This window comes from Gavia stellata, chromosome 21 (genome assembly GCF_030936135.1).
Source record: "Gavia stellata isolate bGavSte3 chromosome 21, bGavSte3.hap2, whole genome shotgun sequence".
Classification (NCBI taxonomy): Eukaryota; Metazoa; Chordata; class Aves; order Gaviiformes; family Gaviidae; genus Gavia; species Gavia stellata.
Genome location: NC_082614.1, coordinates 11,433,753 through 11,454,222, shown reverse-complemented (window position 1 = coordinate 11,454,222; position 20,470 = coordinate 11,433,753). Strand labels below are relative to the sequence as shown.

The 20,470-nt window shown below is 41.0% G+C and overlaps 1 protein-coding gene across 1 annotated transcript in view; it reads left to right on the top strand.

Annotated features, from left to right (window-relative positions):
* The window catches only part of TMEM132C (transmembrane protein 132C), a 154,179-nt gene that overhangs the window by 47,954 nt on the left and 85,755 nt on the right, over positions 1 to 20,470 (top strand). Inside the window, exon 2 of the mRNA XM_059827765.1 lies at positions 11,495 to 11,641. Coding sequence (XP_059683748.1) covers positions 11,495 to 11,641 — 147 coding nt within the window. The remainder of the gene's footprint in view (positions 1 to 11,494; positions 11,642 to 20,470) is intronic.

Here is a 20,470-nt window from a genome sequence, read left to right as displayed (position 1 = left end):
GCCTGTGCAACCCTAAATCAGGTGCTTGCGTTCTGCCCTGTCATATGCTATTTAGGTCTAGTGCTTTTCTGCTGCATCAAGCTGAAACAAAATGATTTTCATCCCTGCAGTTAGTAGCTGGCTGCAGTTGGATGAATTGAAATGACTTTTGGGGAGAGTCATTGAGGGGAAGAAAAAGACTCCCCAGGAGATGATAAAGGGAACTTGATTTATGCTGATTTGTAATCCTCACAAAGAGAAGGAATAAACACAATGAGAGTTGTAAATGTATTGATGTGTTTTATCTTGTGGGTGTTTTTTCTTGTTTTAAGTATATCATGACCTTAATATCTGTATCCAGGAACAAGCTGTTGCCCCTGGCTTTCACTGACAGCTGGTTTTCTTTTGATGCATCCCAGAATCTTCCCACTGATTCCTGCAATATGTCAAAGGAGCTCAGCAGTTTGTTGACCTCTCAAGACTTCACTCTGTTCATTATGGCTTCAAGAGTGCACAGTTGTCCCTGAGTGCAACCTCAGCCTCAAAAAAAAAAAAAAAAGTGTCCTTAAAAGGTCCTGTTGAAATGGCTGATGATGGCCCAAGGGAACTGTTGCCTTTGGGCATGTCCAACAATGGTTGTTGAAATAATATTGATGACCTAAATGGGCCTGGCAAATTGAAGGGGTAAAACCTGGTCCTGTAACTGTACAGCAATAAAGAGAAGGCTTGTGGTTTCTAATGCCCAGACATCTGCCCGCTCACTCCTAAGGCAACCCCGTCTCCATGGAAAAACTTCTCAGCCTTTGAAAAGGGCAAACAGTGCCTTGTTTTAAAAAGTGTCAAGTCATGCTTTTATTTTGATTGCAGTTCTTACTGCCTTTCTTCCTTGCTGGTGAGTTTCTATAGGAAAAGCCCTTTCTTTGATAGTCTGTAATTAGTCTTAAAGATGGCTGTGACAGCCCTCTGTGGGCAGAGAAGGCAGAGTTGGTTGAGATGCTCTGCAGCAGTAATTGCTGTTACAATTAGATACTTGAGCCTGGAGTAAGACAAACCAAACACACAAAAGGGAAAGCAACTTCCAAGTGAATTGCTGCCTGAGCTTTCGTACCTAATCCCTTGGTGTAACAGTCCTACAGCTGGACAGGCTCATTTCTCTTCTAGTTGATATTTATTCCTGTTTTTCTATAACAGGAATTGGACACCACTTACCTAATGTGGAAAGACTTTAAGGGGCTCCCTTTGTTTGGGATACATAAGGCTATTTAGATCCAGCCAAGACGAATCAGCTTTCTCACAGCGTATCCCAAAGCCAGAAACAGGGTGTCCTGGAAGAGGAGCCGGTAACTGATTAGGAGGGGCAGCAAGTGTAATCATGAGGTGGAGACATCGTTTCTCCACTAAGGGATTGTGTAGGTGTTGAGAGAAATTTTTCATTTAGCTTAGCAAATGCTTTTGGACATGAAAACTTCCCAGCCTAAGGAGGACCCCTCATTGTCTGTGTTTTCATCATCTGGCGGCCTCAATGAATTGACCATGAGTCCAAGCTTATTGTAAACAACTGTATCTTTTTTTTGGCATTACATTTCTTTCGGAGAACAAAATAAAATAAATGCCTTTGCACTGTGATGTGACACAACTGCAAACCAAGGTCAGACAAATAAGATGAAGATCTAGGACTGGATTCAGGGCACCCTTTCAATGCAGCTAAAGGAGAGCAGGGATGGATGGGTTGGAATTAGAACTGTAACTCAGTGGTGACTGGGCTGGTTTAGTCAAATTTCTGAATGAAAGAGGAAGGTGAAAATAAATGTGAGTAAGTGAAAAAGGAGTGTTACAAGAGGAGATGCAGAGATATACAAAGCCAAGAGAAAGCAAATGTTGAGGGACAGACATGGAAAAGCCAAAGTGAAGAGAAACAAAAAAACTTTGTGTGTGAAATACTCTGTGTGTGTATTTGTGGACAAGTGTATGCATACACGTACAAGATAAAACCCACCAGGTTTTGAAGTGCATCTTAATGATTAGAAAATTATGTCTGTCTCTCTACTCAGCCACCTCTGGGAAAAAAGAGAAATATTGGTTTAAATTACAAAAGAAGCTGCAGGAGGATGAGAGTAGTTTTCTACCTTACTTGAACTCCCTGAGCCACATCACATCCGTAATTTATTAGCGTTGCTTTCTTGTTCCTGAGCCACATGAGCTTCCATCACGTGCCCTGCCTGCTGACAGTGCCCACTGGCTCTGGCAGGCGGGTGGTGACCCCATGGAAACCCATGTGTGCTTCTGATGATCCAAGGCCCTTGAGGTCAGCAGGAGTATTTTTGCTGACTTACTGCAGTCTCAGGGGCTTCAGATCTGTACCTAAATACACAAACTACCAGCAACTGCTTCAAGGCACAAGGTTTTGTGCTATTGCTGGGGAAGTTTAAAGCATGAAAGAACCCAATTTGGAGGCTGTAGTACAGATCACTGCCAGCATTTACCAGATTAAGATTTAATTCAAAAATAAAAGCTAGCAGTTCTGTCTGCTGTATCCCTGTAGATCATCTTTGTAGCATTTCTATCACACTCTTGCATGCAGATTACAACACAAGGTGTGCTGGTTCTGAAACAAAATCAAGAATTGCAGCATTGTTAATGTGCCTTAAAAGTGACTATATGCAAGCGGGACGATTATGATGAGCAAAGCAAGAACCGTTACCAAATATTGGAGTCATGGTATGAGGAATATAAAGGAAACATATTGCCATAATTCTTGTTTTATTCTAAAGTTATCTTTCTTAGCAGTCTTTCCACTTTGTTGATTGCAGTTTTGGCACTCATCTGTGCCAATGGTTTGCCCCTAGTTGGTGCTGCTTGGTACCTCAAAGAGAGAGGGAGAGGAGGCAGGACTAAACGGATGGAAGCACACATTATTATAGCACCCACAGAGTCAGCAAACTCCCTGCTGCCTAGAGGGAGTTCTTCCCAGGGCAATGGGAAAATGCTCCATCCTTGAGTCAACTTAAGTTAGACTAATTAGAGTAGAAAGGAGACAGTGCTGCACGTTGGGGATGAACCACCTCACGATCAGTCTTTGCTTCCATTGTTTTGTACAAATACCTAGTATGGTACATAACATTTGAAACAATTATTGGACTGAACAGCTCCTCTTTCTTGATGTTTTAAGGACACCTGCCCCTTCCTCTTTCTAGCAGTTGATCTCAGCAATATTGTATTTCTCTAAGGGAAAAGGAAACACAACCCTCATGGCTGCACGGCTGATGGCAAAATTGTATTCATAACAGCTGCTGAAGGGGGAGTGCAGATGGGATTAACAACACAAAGGGACTGCCTGGGAAGATTACTTCAGAAAGTCACTTGGGGTCTAAGTAATAATCCTAATAATCACTGCAAACAGTAAGTATTTTCCTCAGCACTGCTGTTGCTCTGCCAGCTGGGGGAATGTCACAAATACGCAGCTTAGAGATCTTTTTGTAATAATAGAAACTGCATGTAGTAGGGAATATAATCTCAAAGCATTTAGTGATCTAAAAAGTGTCTCTGATTCGATAAAATAGATCCGTGGAGGCGATGAGCTTTTATTTAGCATGTGCAGCTGAATATGCACTCTGGATTCACCCTGTTAGGTTTTTTTGTTTACTCAATACCCATCTCTGTCTCTCTCTCTGCAAGCATGTGTTGGTGTGAGGCAGATGCTTATTCCAACTCACTTTTCAACGAACAGCAGAGCAGAGAGCATCATGTCCAATATTTTCTCGTATAAGGAAAAACAACTCTTTATAAATGAGCATTCACTCGGATCCTGGTCCCGTAGCAAAGACTTTTCAGGGACTTTACCTAGATATGATTATGCATCAACTTCTTCTAGTTCCTTGCAGAGTCCATGAGATGGATCTTTGACTTGTACCCATTGGTTATTTTGAGTTTCAAATGATAAAAAAGCCTTTCTACTCCTTGACTCTTTAAGGAAATTGAAAGGGTTAATAAGTCACAAGAAAACTGCAAACTCAGACTGTCCCCTAGTCAATTAAGGTTAAGCATCTAAAATGCTTATTATGAGGTTTTAACAGTGTTAAAGCACTGCTGCAAACACCTCTGAGGAACTATAAGACTTTGGTCTTCTCAGTAATAGCTTCCCTTGCATTTCTTGTGAACCAGATTTTTTGCTGATTCCATGAGTAACAGGTAAAGGGCAATGAAAGGGGGTTTGAAAAAAGCAGTCTTTTCCCTTGTGTTTTTGTGCTCCCAAATTATATGTTCCCACCTGCTGATTAATACTTACATTGGAGACTCTGTGTTGTGTAGCTCCTTCCTGCCTTTATTTATAGATGTATTTTTTTTTCCTCCTGCCTTTCCTGTAGTCCCTTAACTAGTGCTCTTAGCATTCACAGTGCTGGAGAAAGCAGTTTTGCCATGAGATATATTAGGAGGTTAAATGACTATCTCTGTGGCTTAAGTAGTGGTATCCAAGTTTCATGGAAAGCATCTCTTTTTCCTTTTCTTTTAAAATAAATGATGGGATACTGGACACCTCAAGAGGACTGGTAATGCCAACACAGAGTTAACCACAGAAATCAGCCTGAACCAAAGAACTCTGTGACTGGAACATCCGAAAGCACATTTGATTCCTTTTTTTGGAAAAAAAAAATAGAGCTGACAGCATCCACCTCGTGCCTTGCAGCTGAGCTCTTCAAAGCTTCCTAAGGGATATGAAGCACCTACTCTCATTGAAATAAAAGACAGCTGATTTTCCTAGTGTCTCAGGGAATTTTAGTTATGTAAGAAACACTACAAAAGAAGAGACCCTGAGCAATTTTGAATCCCAGGATTCCTCACTGGCAATGGAAGGAATTTACATAATTTTGATAGACAGTGAAGTCACCAAATATGCAGCTTTGGGGAAGCTGAGTTTAGTCCAATTCAGCTGACAGAGGAGGTTTCAGAAATACTGAAATCTGTCTCAGCTGCTTGCAGAATTATACCTGTATTCAAGAAGCTTAAGCATTCTGGTTTGGAGATTCTTAAGGATTTGATTACTGCCTTTTCAAAGTAAAATATTTTGATTTTTTTTCTTTTGCCATGGCATTTTTTTCGAAGTTGTTTCAAATAGACCAGCATTCTAAGAAGTGAAAGGAAAAGAGGAAGGAGCAAAGAGCAAGGACTAAATACCTAGAGGTTAGCTGTTTTAACATTTTAAAGGGTGTTTACCCTTTTTTACAAAAGCTCTTTCCTGAAGACCTTTTCTGGATAGTCTGTGAGAAAGAAAATGCCTGAAGGAGAAAGGATGCTCTGAGGAGCAAGATCTTCGCTTTTGCTAATGATTAAGCCCATGTTGTAAATCTAGAAATCAAAGAAAACAAAATTCTTGCACGGATGGCTCTTTGGACTAGCCTTCTTAATGGGAACCAAGTCTGAAATACTACTATTAGCAGTAATTTATTACCTAATAAATTTAGTACCCAAATTCCCCAGTTGAGATGGGGCTTTCTTTTGCTGCTCACCTGTGTACATGGCTTGTAAATGAAAACCTGTATAGTGAAGAGGTGGCCATGGGAGGCACAGGTGGAAATCTCCTTGCTAGGGTAGGATGGAGGCATGCAGGGCTCCTGTGGCTTGTGCGGGGTCATGCAGGAAGCCTGGAGCTGATACCTGATCCCCTGTACTCCCTGAGCAGAGCTGTAGCTGCTTAATCACACTTACTCTGTCCGTGTACTTTGCAGATTAAAGGAGTATATTTGAAAGGTCGACGTGGCTAACCAGGTCATATTCTTCTGTTCTGCTTCTCAGCTAAGGCCCGCAACGAGGCTTTTAATGAATATTGTTTTGCCAGGCAGATGTCTGTCCTGTTCGTTCAGAGCTCCGGTGAGATCTAGCAACTCATTTCACATAGAAAGATGAAAGGGAAAAGATTTACTTAATAAAACAAATTTTGCTTAATTGCTGTGGTTAGTCTCCTGCCCGGGTTTTATGGGTTCCTGCAGCTGGCTTTAATCTCCTGATTTACTCTGGGAACAAAGAAGGAAAGCAGTGAACTTAAATCATGGCAGGAAGAAGTTGAAATTTTTTTGGCAGAACTCAGGAAGGTTAGAGACTTACTGTAAAGCGCAGCCCAGAAACAGGCCACCAGGAGAGGCTCCCTGGGGTTTGGGAGATACAGTAAAATAACTTCTAACAATGTGACCTTTACAGTCAGTAATGTCAAGGGCTTCTACTAGTCTGGGCAACTAAGGGAGGATTAGCAGAGTTGCAAGAAACATTGAGGCTCCAGAGAAGACTGACCAAAAGGGGTCACTATTCGTTAAGTTGAAACACCAACTTGACAAATATAAACAGCCGAGGATTTACGTGTGGAAATGCAGAGGATTTAGCATCCTCTCCCTTGCCCAGCATGGTGAGGTGCGGCATGGCCACGCTCGGCTCGTGTGACCCAGCGACTACCTTATAGGTGAGCCGATTCCCCTGGTTAGACTGAACCTGCATCTGTCTCTGATATTTACGTTCCAGTACTTCCTAAAGAAATGTCTTCCGGCACAGCAGCTCGGACAACAGATGTGAGCCGAAGAGGCTGTCTGTACAAAGCAGTGGTCACTGATCTAAAAGCAGACTGCTCTTAGATCAAAGTACAGCATGCTGAGAATAGCGTGGCATTTATGAGGAGCACAGAAGATGCAGAGCTAAGTATAACCCTCTGAAAAGAAACAGTCTAACAGGAACCAGAAGGTTTAGTGTCTGGAAAACTATTCCAGATATTATGAAGCTCACTGATTATAGGAATTTAGTATTGATTTAGCTTTTTATTCTTCAGTGCAGCCTTGTCTACCCAAGCTGCTGTGTAAACTTTCTGTTGGAGTGCAGTTTAACGTTAAATACTGCTAACCCCATGTAAGAGGTACCTGCTGCTGCTGAGGGTATTGCCCCGGTCCCCCCTTCACCCCTCGCTTTGCACCCCTTCTGCACTTCCCTGGCACTGACATTGCTGCTTATCTGATCTTGCAGTGAGCCATCCTGGAAGCTAAACCATCCACTGATTAACGCTACCAACTTCGCTTGCCAGTGCGTCAGCTGGGGGTTAGCGCCAGGCTAAAGGACATTAGGGACCCGTACAGCCAGGGGCTCCTGATCAGCTTTGCGTGGTGTTAGCTTACCTGTAACTTCAGATTCTTTCTTTGCTGGTAGATTACTTATCTGTATCATAGCACACCCAGGCGATGCAGCCCTGCTTAGATCTGTGCTTTGAGGATGACTTTCTCTGGAATAAGAGAGGTGATGCTCTCTAGGATTAGCATACCTCAGCAAAATCATACAGCATGTGAAGAACTGTGTGGAGTACTCAGCAGTCTGCCCTCTCTATAGCACTGCTGCAGGTGACGGAACCCTTCCATGGCCATAGCAGGTTTGCAAAATTTAAATTTAAATAGGAAGCTATAATTTGAGCTCCTGAAGTCTTAAGTCACATCTTCAGCTCTGGCTGTTGCTGATTCAGTTGCCTTTCAGCTACTGTCTTTATCAGCTGTATAGTATTATGTCTCAATATTGCTGAGATTTCTTGTAATTTGAGGACAGTGAAATGGAACAGCTAGATTTTCATCTGTAGTTGATCAGAATGTATTAATCGCCAGGGGAGGTTCAGGCTAGATATTAGGAAAAAGTTCTTACTGAGAGAGTAGTGAAACATTGGAATAGGCTGCCCAGGGAGGTGGTAGAGTCACCCTCCCTGGAGGTATTCAAGGAGCGTGTGGATGTGGCATTGTGGGATGTGGCTTGATGGGCATGGTGCTGTGTGGTGTTGGGTGGGTTGGTTTTTGGTGTGTTGTGGTTTGTTTTTTGTGGGTTTTTTTTGTGGTTTTTTTTTTTTTTTTTTAAGGTTGGACTTGATGATCTTACAGGTCTTTTCCAACCTTAGTGATTCTGTGATTCTGTAATTAGAAGCATCATTTCTAAGTTTGACCTGTTAGGAAGATAAGGTGCTAAATGGAAATCTTTGTATATAACTAAAAGCTTCACTTTGGAAATGAAATATTTGCTTGGAAATTGCACATTTACACAAGTGCATTTGCTGTGAGAGTGTGTAAGTAAATGTTTTTACTTGTTCTTGACAAAAATTAAGTAATGATTTATAGGTAAGTTGCTGGAGACTTTTTCTGTGATGTCTTTGAGATGTTGCTTGTTCTGCATGCCAGCAAAATGTTTCAGTTCCCCATTTGAGAGATTTAAAGAGAGACAGTTATTTTGAGACAAAGCTGAGGCAGAGGTTTCCTGTGCTAAGAATTAATAACCTTAGAAGTTCAAGCAAGAAAGTCGAAAGTCTTTCACTGTTCTGGCTACCATGTGTTCATAAAGCTTCAAAAACCCGTTCAGATGGAGTCCTCTATCCAGTGTGGGATTGAAGCTGACCTCTGGTATTCTGCGCTGTTCTTAATGATGGTCTGTCTTTCATCTTTCCATTGCGAGGTCTGCTTTTTCAGAAGATCAAAAGCTGTGCTTAACTTTCAGCACATAGACAATCAAACTCAAATAAATGAGCTGCTGCCCTTAGGTTTTGTGCATATGTAGGTGGCTTGCTTAGCAGGGTCTGTGTTTAGATCCAGAAAAAGCAAAGGGTGATTTTTGTTTCTGGGCAGCAGACTTGGGGCCGTGGTTTAGTTACTACTACTGTGGAGAGCACATAGCCGAAGTGACAGAGGTAATTTAGTAACACCCACAGAAAATACAATAATTGTTTAGAATAACGTTGGAGGGGAAGATTTTGACTCCGCTTTGGGGTGGAAGACCAAGCTGACAAGTTATGGCTGGTGGACACTTGCAGGTTGTAGAGCTGTGCAGAAAAGCCTCTGTGTGAGGACAGCCATCTACTCGTGAATAAGGAGACGTGGCAAAGGGGAGAATTTTCCACTTGGAGTGGGAAACCACACACTAAGGAAACCTGGAGTACTTCAGCTGTTTGTCATCTCCATTTATTGTCATTGTACCTGCCTCCCTTAAGTAAACATGGTAAATGTATATATACTGCATAGATTAGGTGGGTAAATATAGGAGACTGTCAAGTAATTTGGCCTCCAGGTCCTCGGTCTCAGGGTTTATTGAGGTAGTATAACTTACAAATTTTTATGTACAAAGTTGGCACTATTTATTTAAGAAATTAATATTTAATCACAAGCATACAACAAGGTCAACGAATCTTTGGTAAAGAATTAAATAGACTTTTCCTTGCTAGCACTCAAACACCAAGTAAATAAAAATTTAAGTGAAAACATTTGTAACATGCATACAGACTGCATTTAAAAATGTATGGGGCTCAGTACTGTCTGACTTAATTCTGATTCATCCGTTGACCTTGTTATATAAAACTCAATGCCCTTTTTAGAGGGAGAGTTGCAAATTGTGCTTCTGCATATTTATTTAGGAAGTTCAATCTTCTGGGTGTTCATACCCTAATTCCAGTGCTAAGTGCAATCACAACATTGATTTTTCTCACTAAACATAACCTACTTTACCCTGGGATGGAATTTTTTTTTTTAATGGGTTTTATATAATGGCATATGTGAAAACCACTCAACTTAATGTCCCATACTGTAGTTAATTAACAAAATGGCATTGTAGCCATGGTCTTTCATCCTCTGGCAGTGTATTTTACCACTAACCTTGGCCATACAAAACGTCCGTCCTAATTAACAGGAGCCCAGGTATTGACTATGTCAAGCTATATGGTAGAAAGAACAATTTGCAACTGCTGACAAAGTTGAGATTCTGTTGAAAATCCAAACATGAGGAACCTCATTTTGACTGACGTTGTGCCATTTCAGAGCCCATCTCAAGGAACAGCTGAACAAAGTATCTAAATGATCAGTTTTTATTTCTCTCCAGTTGCTAAATCACTGTATCCTAAAATACATCCAAACATCTCCTAAAATACATGCTACCAAAAACATACTGATGGATTTATACAGATTTCAAGATTGGTCGTAGTGTTTTCTTATTAACGAAATGTTTATTTATTGTTCATTTGTTTGAACTGTAATATGCTGGAAAACTTAACGGGACTTTACTTTTTCTGTTTTCATTTCTGAGTAATTCAGCTGAAGGCATTAGAGATGCATCAGGTTTGTGCTAGTTTTACTAGAGCAAGACAGTAATGTGTGAAGCTCCATGGTGTTTCATGTTACAAATGAGAGAATTACGCACTTATGGTTAAGCCTTAAATTAATTGTGTTTTGTCTCACTGATGAAAAACTGCAACAAGAAGACAAGTACTCTCAATGACTATGTTTTTAAAGTGTTTTAGTGTCTAAAGATGCAAACCGACCAGTTTTTCCAAGAAGCTATGGTTGTGAGTCCTCATAAATGTCAAGAAGATGTCGACATCTTGTTAGATGATGAATTCTGCTCAATAACTGACAATTTGTATTGCATAAGTATTTTAGAAAAATACAATTTTTACCATGCTTTAGCCTCTTTGCTGTGGTGAAGCCAGTTCCTGCTGAGTAGAGGCCATGATGACTGTAGTCTGACGGTGTGAGGTTGAGCAGCCCTTTGCCTTCTCCATCCAATGCTGAGGCCAAGTTACTCACAGGGCCATGTACTTCTGGCATCCGGCTCCCCACACACTCATCATCTTGTGTGAGTCCGGTGGGCTGGTGGAATTTTGTCTCTCAGTGGCTTTTGAAGAGAAAGGCTGTATAAGTATCCCTATTTCTCATTCCTGGTGCTTCGTAATAGAACGGAAGATCAGCAGTTAAACGTTCTGCACCCAAATAGCATCTTTGCTGGGATGCTCCTTAATTAAGCAAGTGCTCTTTAATTAACCCTCCAAACAGTTATTGCTGATGTTATTAGCATCACTAGATAAATACAGTTAACTTTTCCACAGGACGTAACAACTAACAGTGGCAGAAATTTGCATCCTATGAGAACATCTCTGAGTTACAAAGTCTTGTCTTAACCAACAGCTGTATTCTCTCCAGCCTGGAGATTTCAAACAGAAATTTCCTTGGGAATCTGTCACGAAGAGGGAATTGCCAGGCAGAAGAGCAGCAACCTGTCCACTGATATCTAGAAGAATATCATATGGAATAAAAATGTGTTATTTAAAGAACTCCAGTAAAGTATTCCTCTGTACAATGAGGAAGCACAAGTTTGTCTTGATACCGATGAACAGAACCTTCCTGAGTCTTCTGTGTTGGGACATATTTCTCTTTGGGAGAAATGATTGCCAGAATAGAGAAAAGAACCTTGAGTGCAGGTTTTCCTACAGGTTCAGTCTTAATCATAACTCCAGCCTGCTGTTGCCCAAACATATAAAGGCACACAGTTAGCTGGTTCTGTCCAAAAATGTGATATGTTGCCTTAGATCTGCATTCATGATACCACTCTCTTATTTACTGATGGATTAGAAACATACCTAATACTTAGCTTAAAGCTGATATATTGAGATTTCCATGCCTGAGCTACGTTTGGAAAATCACAGTCCTGAGTGACTCTCTTGTAAACTTTTTACAATTGCTGTTTCCAACAGGGCAAAGGTGAAGAAAGGTGTAAACATTCTCAGTGCAAGGACAAGTGACCCCCGGCAGTGGGACGTGAAACAAGAGGTGGGGAATGGTGGAAAGCATTCGACCACAACAGTTATTTGTCAGAGGATAGCATCAAGTTCAAGGAACAGGTATGAAACCTCATATTCTCGGCACATTAAACTCATTTATATCCATGATACCATTCATTGGTTGAAAGACATAGGGCTTATATTACCCCTACTCATAGCTATTAAACTTGTAGCCTGAAAATCTGGAGACACTTATGTTAACTACGGTACCATCTGCTGATCTATACCAGGGCATCTCAGTTTCCAGGTAATAAATTTCATCAGTTTAATTTAAAAAATGAATAGGCCTATGTTGGGCTGGGGGGGTGGGGGGAGGGCAGGGGAGTGTAATTTTGGCATGAATATGAATATCCTTAATATTAAAGGTTTTTACTGAACATAATTTTTTGGCTTGATGGTTTTGACCTTGTTTCTCTGAACATATCACAGCCTCTGTGGTTGGTTCATCAAGCAAGCAATGAATTCTTCGACAGTGAACCACTGTAACTTTCAAGCATTGGTACAGGATAATTCAAACCTTTCAGTATTTAGTGTCTTGTATATAATACAGAAGAATCCCCTTTTGCAAACAGTTAGTTATTCCAGAACTGGAGGTTCCTTTGCTAAGCCATACACTGGTAACTGTCAGAGGCAGAGTAGCGCACTCCAGGGAGCACTGGTATGAACTGGCCTGCCAGTGTCTGCTTTCCTGTTTAATATGTTTTTACTGAGACTTCGTCTAGTTGTTCCACAGACATACAAGCAGTGCTTTTTCCGTAAGTATGATTGTCTTCTGCGACACATGGTAAAGTTGTGTATTGCTGCTTTCAGTGAAAATTATTTTGCTCTTGCTGGGCATCATCTTAACAAATTCTCACAACACTGCTGTACATTAGTACTCGCAGAGCGTTTTCATTGTACAGATCCGAGCAACGCTTCCCTAGCTCTGCGCTTATTATTAGCCTCAAACCTGGGCTCATTGAAGAGTATCATAAAATCTTCGGTGGATGCTGGGTAGGTTATTGCTTTCCCATGCAGTCGGTTTGTACTATCTTCAGGCACAGAAAACCTGAGCAGATTTTAACATTTGTATTCTGTGCCCAGTCAGAGTGCCTGGGAAATATTAGACTGTTGTAAAGTGCAGAAATTTCTCTTGTCATGAGCAGCTCACTGATTCAATGTATTTACACTTGATATCATTGCAGTTAGTGAGATTTTCAGTAGAGAGTTTGGGGGGCGGGGTAAAGGGAGAGGAAAAATATATCATTTGAGCCTGCCAGAAGTAAAAACCAAAACAGTTTGAAAGGGAGGACGTGGCTTTAGAACAGCATGTAACCCTGAGTGTATTTGAATTGTGGAAGTATAATAGTCAGGTTATCAAACCGCAAATTAAATCGTCTCAATCCAATTTGCATAAAGTCTAATTAACCCATAAAAATATTTTTAGCACTAATTATGCAAATAAAAGTCAATGTTTTAATTAATGCCTCTTTCATTTGTGTATGTAAATAGTCGCTGCCTTCTGAAAGCATGACGAACCTAGGTTTGAATGAAATGTTTGTGTACAAGGAAGAGCTGGATAGGGAAACCTGAGCATGTGTGTGCTGAGATCCCAGTGGGAAAGTATACGATGTAGTGGGCATTACAGTTACTGAGTTTCTAAGTGTCACTTGGAGCCCTCTGCACAGAGCACAAATATTCTATTAAGCTAATTTAATTTGGTTGAGAATTGCAAGTCCCTAATGGGATCTTTCTGTGCTGCCACCAGCTTTTTCAGGCTAGTTTAGCAGTGCAGTTCATTTAGGTGATGTGCAGTTCTGTAGCAAGGTCAGCGTAGATGTGAGGTACTGTTCTGGAGTTCCAGCATCAACACAGGCTAATCCTCTTGCAGCAAACACAGCCAACTCATAAATATGTTGGTCAATTTAAGCAGAGAGAGGTGTTTTCCACTGTCTTTGCAAAAGAGCTTCTGAAAAGCAAGTAAATAAAAGTTTGTAGTTCTTGAATGCTTTATGAAAGTTCACACAGCTTGTCAAGAAGATGATAGTATGTTATTTTTCTTTGCATGACCAGCTATTTCTAGCACAGCTCAGAGAATCAGCTAGCAGGAAAGGAGGATGAAGCGTCTTCTAGAGTTGTGCTTTATTCCTCTGTACTGCAACCAACAGGAGTAATTTGGCTCTCCCCTTGTATTGTCACATGTCCCCAGTTGGTTGTGAAATAAGTTACGATATTACTTAAATTCATAATAGATTCTCAATGCATTGGAGTGCTGCCTGCTACAAAGTATTTTGTGGCGGCCAGATAATACTGCATCCAGGATTCATTCTGGTCATAATGGGGAGGGTGATGTGTTGAGTTGTTAAGCACATGAAGAGAAAATTCTGGCCTTTCTCTCTGCGCTCTCCTTTACTCAGGAATTTCCCTGATGCACCATGGAGAACCACTGCACTCCTTCCCCTTCACATCCCTGGAAACAAATGCCATTCCTCAGTAAAGCTACTCATCTTCGTTGCCATGTTGCTTATCTTTTCTTGCCTATTTCTACTATCATTAGTGTATGGATATAATTACATTGTAAGCGCTTTGAAACAAGCCGTTTATATCTGAATGCAACACCTCTTAGCAGCTAATATACCTTTCACATTATATAAGTAATAAAAACAAGGGACATATTTTAGATACATCACATCAATAATTGTTTACCATTATATTTTGAGAGTTTAAGTGGGTCATGCTTTTTTGCTTTTTTAAGTAGTATTTGTTCTCTTTGATTTTGTGCTGCTAAAGCCAAGAGCCACGGCTTCTTAACTTAGATTTATTCAGAAAGACTTTACCACTATAGCAAGTGACTGAAAACAGCTTGAAATCAGCAATGTTTGTGTGCCTCATAATGCAATTTGTGCTGAGATTCAAGTAGCTATTGATGAGGATAACAACAGTGTTGATTAGTGAAAACAAGTCTTAGACTACTGCTTGATCACTTGTTTTCCCTTGTTGTTTCTCGTTTCTGGAGGAAAGCTGGTAGATTTGAAATGTGTCCTCAGGGTAGATGAAGAGATATTTTTGGTTCCTATTATAACCATTTCCATATCTTAGTCTTGCCTCTGTTTGGTTCCAGCCTAAGGCTTGTGTGGCTGATTTATGGCGTACCACATCTACCCTGAGAACAGCTTTAGTGAAAGGGCTCATATTTGCTGTGTAGTTTATTCTGGATTGCCACCACAGGGTGTAAGAGCTGTTCCAAGACAGAGCAAGGGTTATTTTTAACCTAAGTAATTTTCATTGTCCTTTTTTTTTTGTTTTTAATAGCATACCTCCACCAGTTGATACGCTGTCAGCTGTGGGGATGAGAAAGATGGATTAAGGGTAGGAGCAAGGAGGGTTAGGGCAATTTCTTAAGCTGGCATCTCTGCCAAAGCCAGAGCATCCTATAACTGCAGTGTCAAGAAGTAAGAAGCAGTGACTGGGGCTAATCTAGGCTAACTCCTCTTGCTCCTTCCAACCTGGAAGTGGGCTGGAACAAGCTGCCTTCAGTCTGTTCTTGGGCTGACGTTTCTGCCCGTGGATGTTGTACTTTGTTTGCAGAGGAGTGGAGTCACCCAGTGCTTTTGATCTCTGTCAGCCGGGTAGAGAAACTGAGTGTGGGAGAACGAAGAGACATTTAGAAAAACTGACATAATGGAAAACTGCTGTGATGTAGCACTTTATCCTCTTGGCCTTGAACTTTTTGAGAGGCCCGTGGGCTTACAGCTCTCCTGCCATCTGTCTGATAAAGAGGCAGACTCAGGAAGAGTGCTTCCAGATGTTATGTTTATGTTTCAGACTGTGTCACAATCATTCCCCTTCGCCACACGCACACACATTTTTTTGGGTTGGTTTGGGGTTTTTTTTAACACTGTCTGGGTATCATTGCATGCACATGGAAACAGCTAATGATGTTACCAGGTTGTGTTTCATATCATCGGGGCACGGAGGAAAGCAACAAAGCCGTTGCAATTCTGCGTGGGTCGCTCCTCTGTCTGGCAGCACCATGTGCTGCCAAGGGATGTCAGTGAAGTGAATTCTTTGTGTGGTTGAAAAATAAAAAGTAAAGTGTATATGTACAGCATGCCTCAAACTTGAAAAACTATAAGCCGTGCAGCGTGTGTGTCTGGCTATACCTGAAGACGGTCAGTCTGTGCCCAATGTATGGACACAGAGAAGAGTATCCACATATTACGAGCAAGGTAGCTGTTATTAATTCTTTTAGAATCTGGTTCATCTTGTTCCCTGGCACAGTTTTGGGTCAGATAGTTTGCAGAGCTCAGCAGAGCGGCAGTGGTGCCTGCTGACCTCAAAACCTTGCAGTCTGAGCAGAGGACATGATTTTCACAAGGACTCAGAGGTTTGGTGCTCACGTGTCAAGATTTTTTCTTTACGGTTGTTTATCCTTCTGACTGATAATTGAGGCAGGATCAGAGCTGAGATGGCACATGCCACTGCTGTAGTAGTAGATGCTTAGGAAGTTGTATACGTCTTCAGGAGGTCACATCTGTGTCTGCAGAAACTGATTTGTACAAGATCTAGAGATACTTTGGGAGGAAGACATTGGCAGTGGATTTCTTTTGCCATTAAACCCTGAAACAGAAACAATTTCCATTCATTTATGAGAAAGTCACATATGAACAAGCATTATGGCCTCCTGAGTATTTTGTTTTAAGCATCATGCATATTTTGGTGCAAATTAGGTGCAGTCTTTTAGGCTGCTGGCAAATTACCAGTGCAACCCTCAGAGCTTCCGAGGTGGGTCATTCTTGTGATGTGCATCTGTCTGCTTAAAATGACACAGGAGAACGTATGCATGTAGCTGTCAATAACAGTATTGGCAATAACATAGCTAAGCCTTAACCTACTGCTTTAAAGATCCTTTCCTCTGCCCTTTCTCATCTGATTTCCCAAATAATTTATCTCTGCCTGCTGTCTTTGCATTTTAAGATTTCTCTTTATGTTAGGATGCCTGCTTCAGGTCAAATTAGGGCACAGATGTCTCCAGCGTACGCTGTAGGTGCCAAAGATACACTGGACATCTGCACATATGGTGGAGGATCAGCCAGCTGTGCCTTGTAACAATATCTTTTCTAGGGCACAGAAGACTAGGGTTAGAAGGTTGCTTCCCAGAGGAGCCTTTCATACGGCTCCTCTTCTGCTGCTTTGAATGTCAGGAGTGTTTATCAAAGCCCTGAGCTGGGGAGGGAGGAAGGATGAAGAATGAAGAATGTCTTTTGTGTCTCTTTAAGGAGTGGGCTGCCGGCACGAAGGAGGCGGGTGCTCCGTTGCCTCACTCACTCTGTCTGCCGCAATGTCTAAGCAAGTGTCTGCACAAACTGGCTTGAGCAGGAATACTTGTTTCTTATGGCTTACTGTCTTACTGGGTACTTGGGGGAGTGGGCAACTTGTTGAACCTTATGAATCCTGAGTGGTTTTGACTTAATGGGCAGCGCTCACTTGCATTAAGGAAAAACGAATTCCATGGGAGCCCTCACGGACAAGGACTCTCACTGAGCCTGAAGGACCCTTTTGTTTCCATAATGCAAGTTCAGAAGGCTCAAATTTGAGATAACTATAGCAATTGTCATGGCAACAACATATGTCTGTCTAGTTTTCATCTAGCACCTACCACTGTGAGGCTCTGATTTATAACTGGAGTGTTGGCCCTACCATAATCCAAATAAATAACAACACTATTATCAGTCGATTGTTTCAATAGAAATGTGTTTAACTTGTCATCAGCATAAATACCTGCTTCTAACAGATAAAGGCTGAGTCAGAAATCCAACAGGGTCTGCACAAGTGTTATGGAAGATACTAAATGGAAAGTATTTTCTTTCTTATCAGGTATGTCGCAACATTCTGTCTTCTGTTTGAAATTCAAAGCAAGATATTATAATCTAAGATAAGGTTTTTGAAAGCCTGTTGTTAGGAGCTATTGAAATTAATTTTCATGTTGGAATTCAACAGAACCAGTGTTAGACTTGGTCCTGACCATTCAAAAAATACTACATTAGTCTTTATAGATAACTGAACATAGTATTAGCCAAGGAGTAAGGCATTCCTGTGAGTTTTCTCTCCAAAAAAAGAAATTAATTACTAGAGATGAGATAACAAAATGCATGAAACTTCTCTGCAGAAGTTCCAGCCCAGTTCCAATAAATTTTTTATATTTTGTTGTCTACTTTGGAGTTTCTGGGTCGGTTGGGAAGCCGAAGGTCTGAAGCACCAAGAGAAAGGTCATTCTTCACATATTTCTTGCCCATATGAAAGCATCAAATTTGTTTGCTCAGCAAATCTGTATAGTTTGGAAAAGCTTTTTACATGCTTATCAAAACCAAATGTTGGAGGCTTAGCCAATGCATGCAATAACCCGGCCTTGCTGAGAAAGCTGTCTTGCTTGCTGTCAGTGCCTTCTCTGCTTTCCAGTCAGGTTGGATATATTGTTTTATTTCATTATTATGTAAATAGAGCAGAGCCCCACACATATTAAATTGAATAGGATGTGCAATCATGGAATAATGGGACAAGAGCTTTATATCCATTCCAAATTGATAGACGTGTTCAATAATAACTGTAATTCCTGATGTCCAGGGTGAGATTATTTTTTGATGTCTGACAAAGTAATAATATCTCAGAGAGTGACTAGAAAACATACAGTCTATTTTTCAGCCTTTGACTCATGTCTGAGCATGTGCTTTGCAGAGCTCCCGGAATATGCAGTGGGGAGGGCTGGCTGTCCCACTTGCATCTTCTGCCGGAAGCTGCGGCGCTCTTGCCTGTCTCACACAGCAATTCCTGTTGCTTTCCATTTTAATAAGCTGTAATTCATAGCGAGGTTATCCGTTAAAATCTCCTTCTGATGCAGCACATTCATGGACTGATACTTCTGTTATTTTTTTCTCTTTGCGCTTTAAATCATGAGTTCTAATTTGGGGTGAGGTCAGCTCTTATTTATCTGTGACAGCTGGCATGGTTTGGATGTTTTAGCAGCTATTGTAATGCAGCCTTCCTTGTGATTTGGAGGCAGTAGAAGATAAGAGACAAAAGATGCAGAATTGGGGGGGAGGAATTTGTGCATGTGTATTTTTTCTCACACTGTCTTTGAAGCAGAAACATCTGCTGAAAGCCATAAACAGCTGAGTTCAGCAATACCACATCATGCTGCCAAGCAACTCTGCTTTCCTCTGTAACTTTCACAGCAGAGGAAATAAATCAGTCAGGCAATAAAGAATGAAGAAAATTTAGGAAACAGTGCCAAAAGCCAAACCTTTCTAAAATAAAGTGAATAAGATCTTTGTTAGTATTCAGCAGAGCAAATTGAGATATGTTTGTTACACACGTAAGCCCTCTGTACCATTGCTGCTTGAGGAATTTCGTAATAACAAAACTCCTCTGAACTCAAGATGCTTTAAACTGGTCAGGAGGGACCTCTGGAAAATAGGCTACGATCTCATAAAAGAGAATTAGATGATTTTAAACATTTTTCCAATCTCATGCCTCTGTCAGATCAGTAGCAGCTAACCAACTGACAGTGGTAAAGTATCACTGTTTATCTGAGACCTTTACACTTCCTTAGACAAAGCACAATGTATTAGGCAGGTGAACCATTTGTTTCTGCACTGACTGAGATTTACTTTTCCGCTCAAAGTTACTTCAGTTTGATGAGTTACTGCCTATTTAAAGTACAGATAAAAATATCTTCTTTCTTTCTCTCTTTTGTTATATAATAATGGTGACTGCTCTATGAGCAGGTGGAAAGTTACTATATAGAGCTAAGTCTTTGCTGTAAGTCTTACAAGCTAAGCAAGGTTGGTAAGATAACCAGCAGATCACGGTAACTGTTGACTCGGAGGATTTTATGGCGTGTTGCTGGTGCTGTGGGCTCCTACTCCCCGCTCGTAGCAGAGCTGTCCCTCTAGTCACCACTCCTGGCTGTCACTTTGGTTCAGATGATTAAGTTCTATTCCCAGTTGACCTGTGTATGTAATTAAATAAGTGATGTTACTTGTATACCTGCAGCAAGGGATAGTTAAACACTACTCCTGCTGCCGCCTTCTTCGTTCAGAGACCGCATCGTCTGTCTTTTGTTGTACCTCTCACCAGGCCTAAATAATAGAAAGACAGAACTTGGGTGTTTTTCACACACTGTTTTTTTTCTCTCTTTTTAAAATTCAAAATGAGTTTAAATGCATATCATTAGCCTCTGCCATTACGTTCATCGCATAGCCTCCAGTTGGAGATAGTTGTAATGAAAACGAAGTTTTATAAGCACATTAAAATTAACACTTAAAATCACTTATATGATTGATACAGGGTTTTTAAAGGAAGCTGAATCTTCATAAACACTGGGCAGACCTAACTGTTGCCTCATTAGCACCAGTTTTACAATGGTTTAGCTCCACTGGTTGAATGAAATTCATCTACTGATTCGCACTTTTCTTATTTAAACCAGGATCAAACCTTACACGATCATAAGATGTTTGTTTAAACTTATTTGCAGTATCCAGTTCTGTGATTACAAATCTATTGGTTTGAATGCCCAAACCAGCATGAGGTCCTGAACTCGAACAATTTGAAGACCTGATCTGACTGGTGTTGTTCGTGCATCAGTCCAGGTGTGTTTGCTTCTTTGAGACACTCACATGTCAGGCTAAGAAAACCTTGCTGTTCTTCAGCTATCTTCTTAGAAAAAGGCTTGCAATAGCTGGGCTGCTAACAAATACAGCTCTTGTCCTACAGCTCTCTAGTATTTTTTTCCCTATTTCCATGTACTCTTTTCTGTCTCCATCCATCTGCTGGCTCTCTTCTGCTATACTGGTAGGCAAGCTGAAGCAGGCAGCATGTTCATTCTTTGTATGATATGCAGCAGAGTCCTAG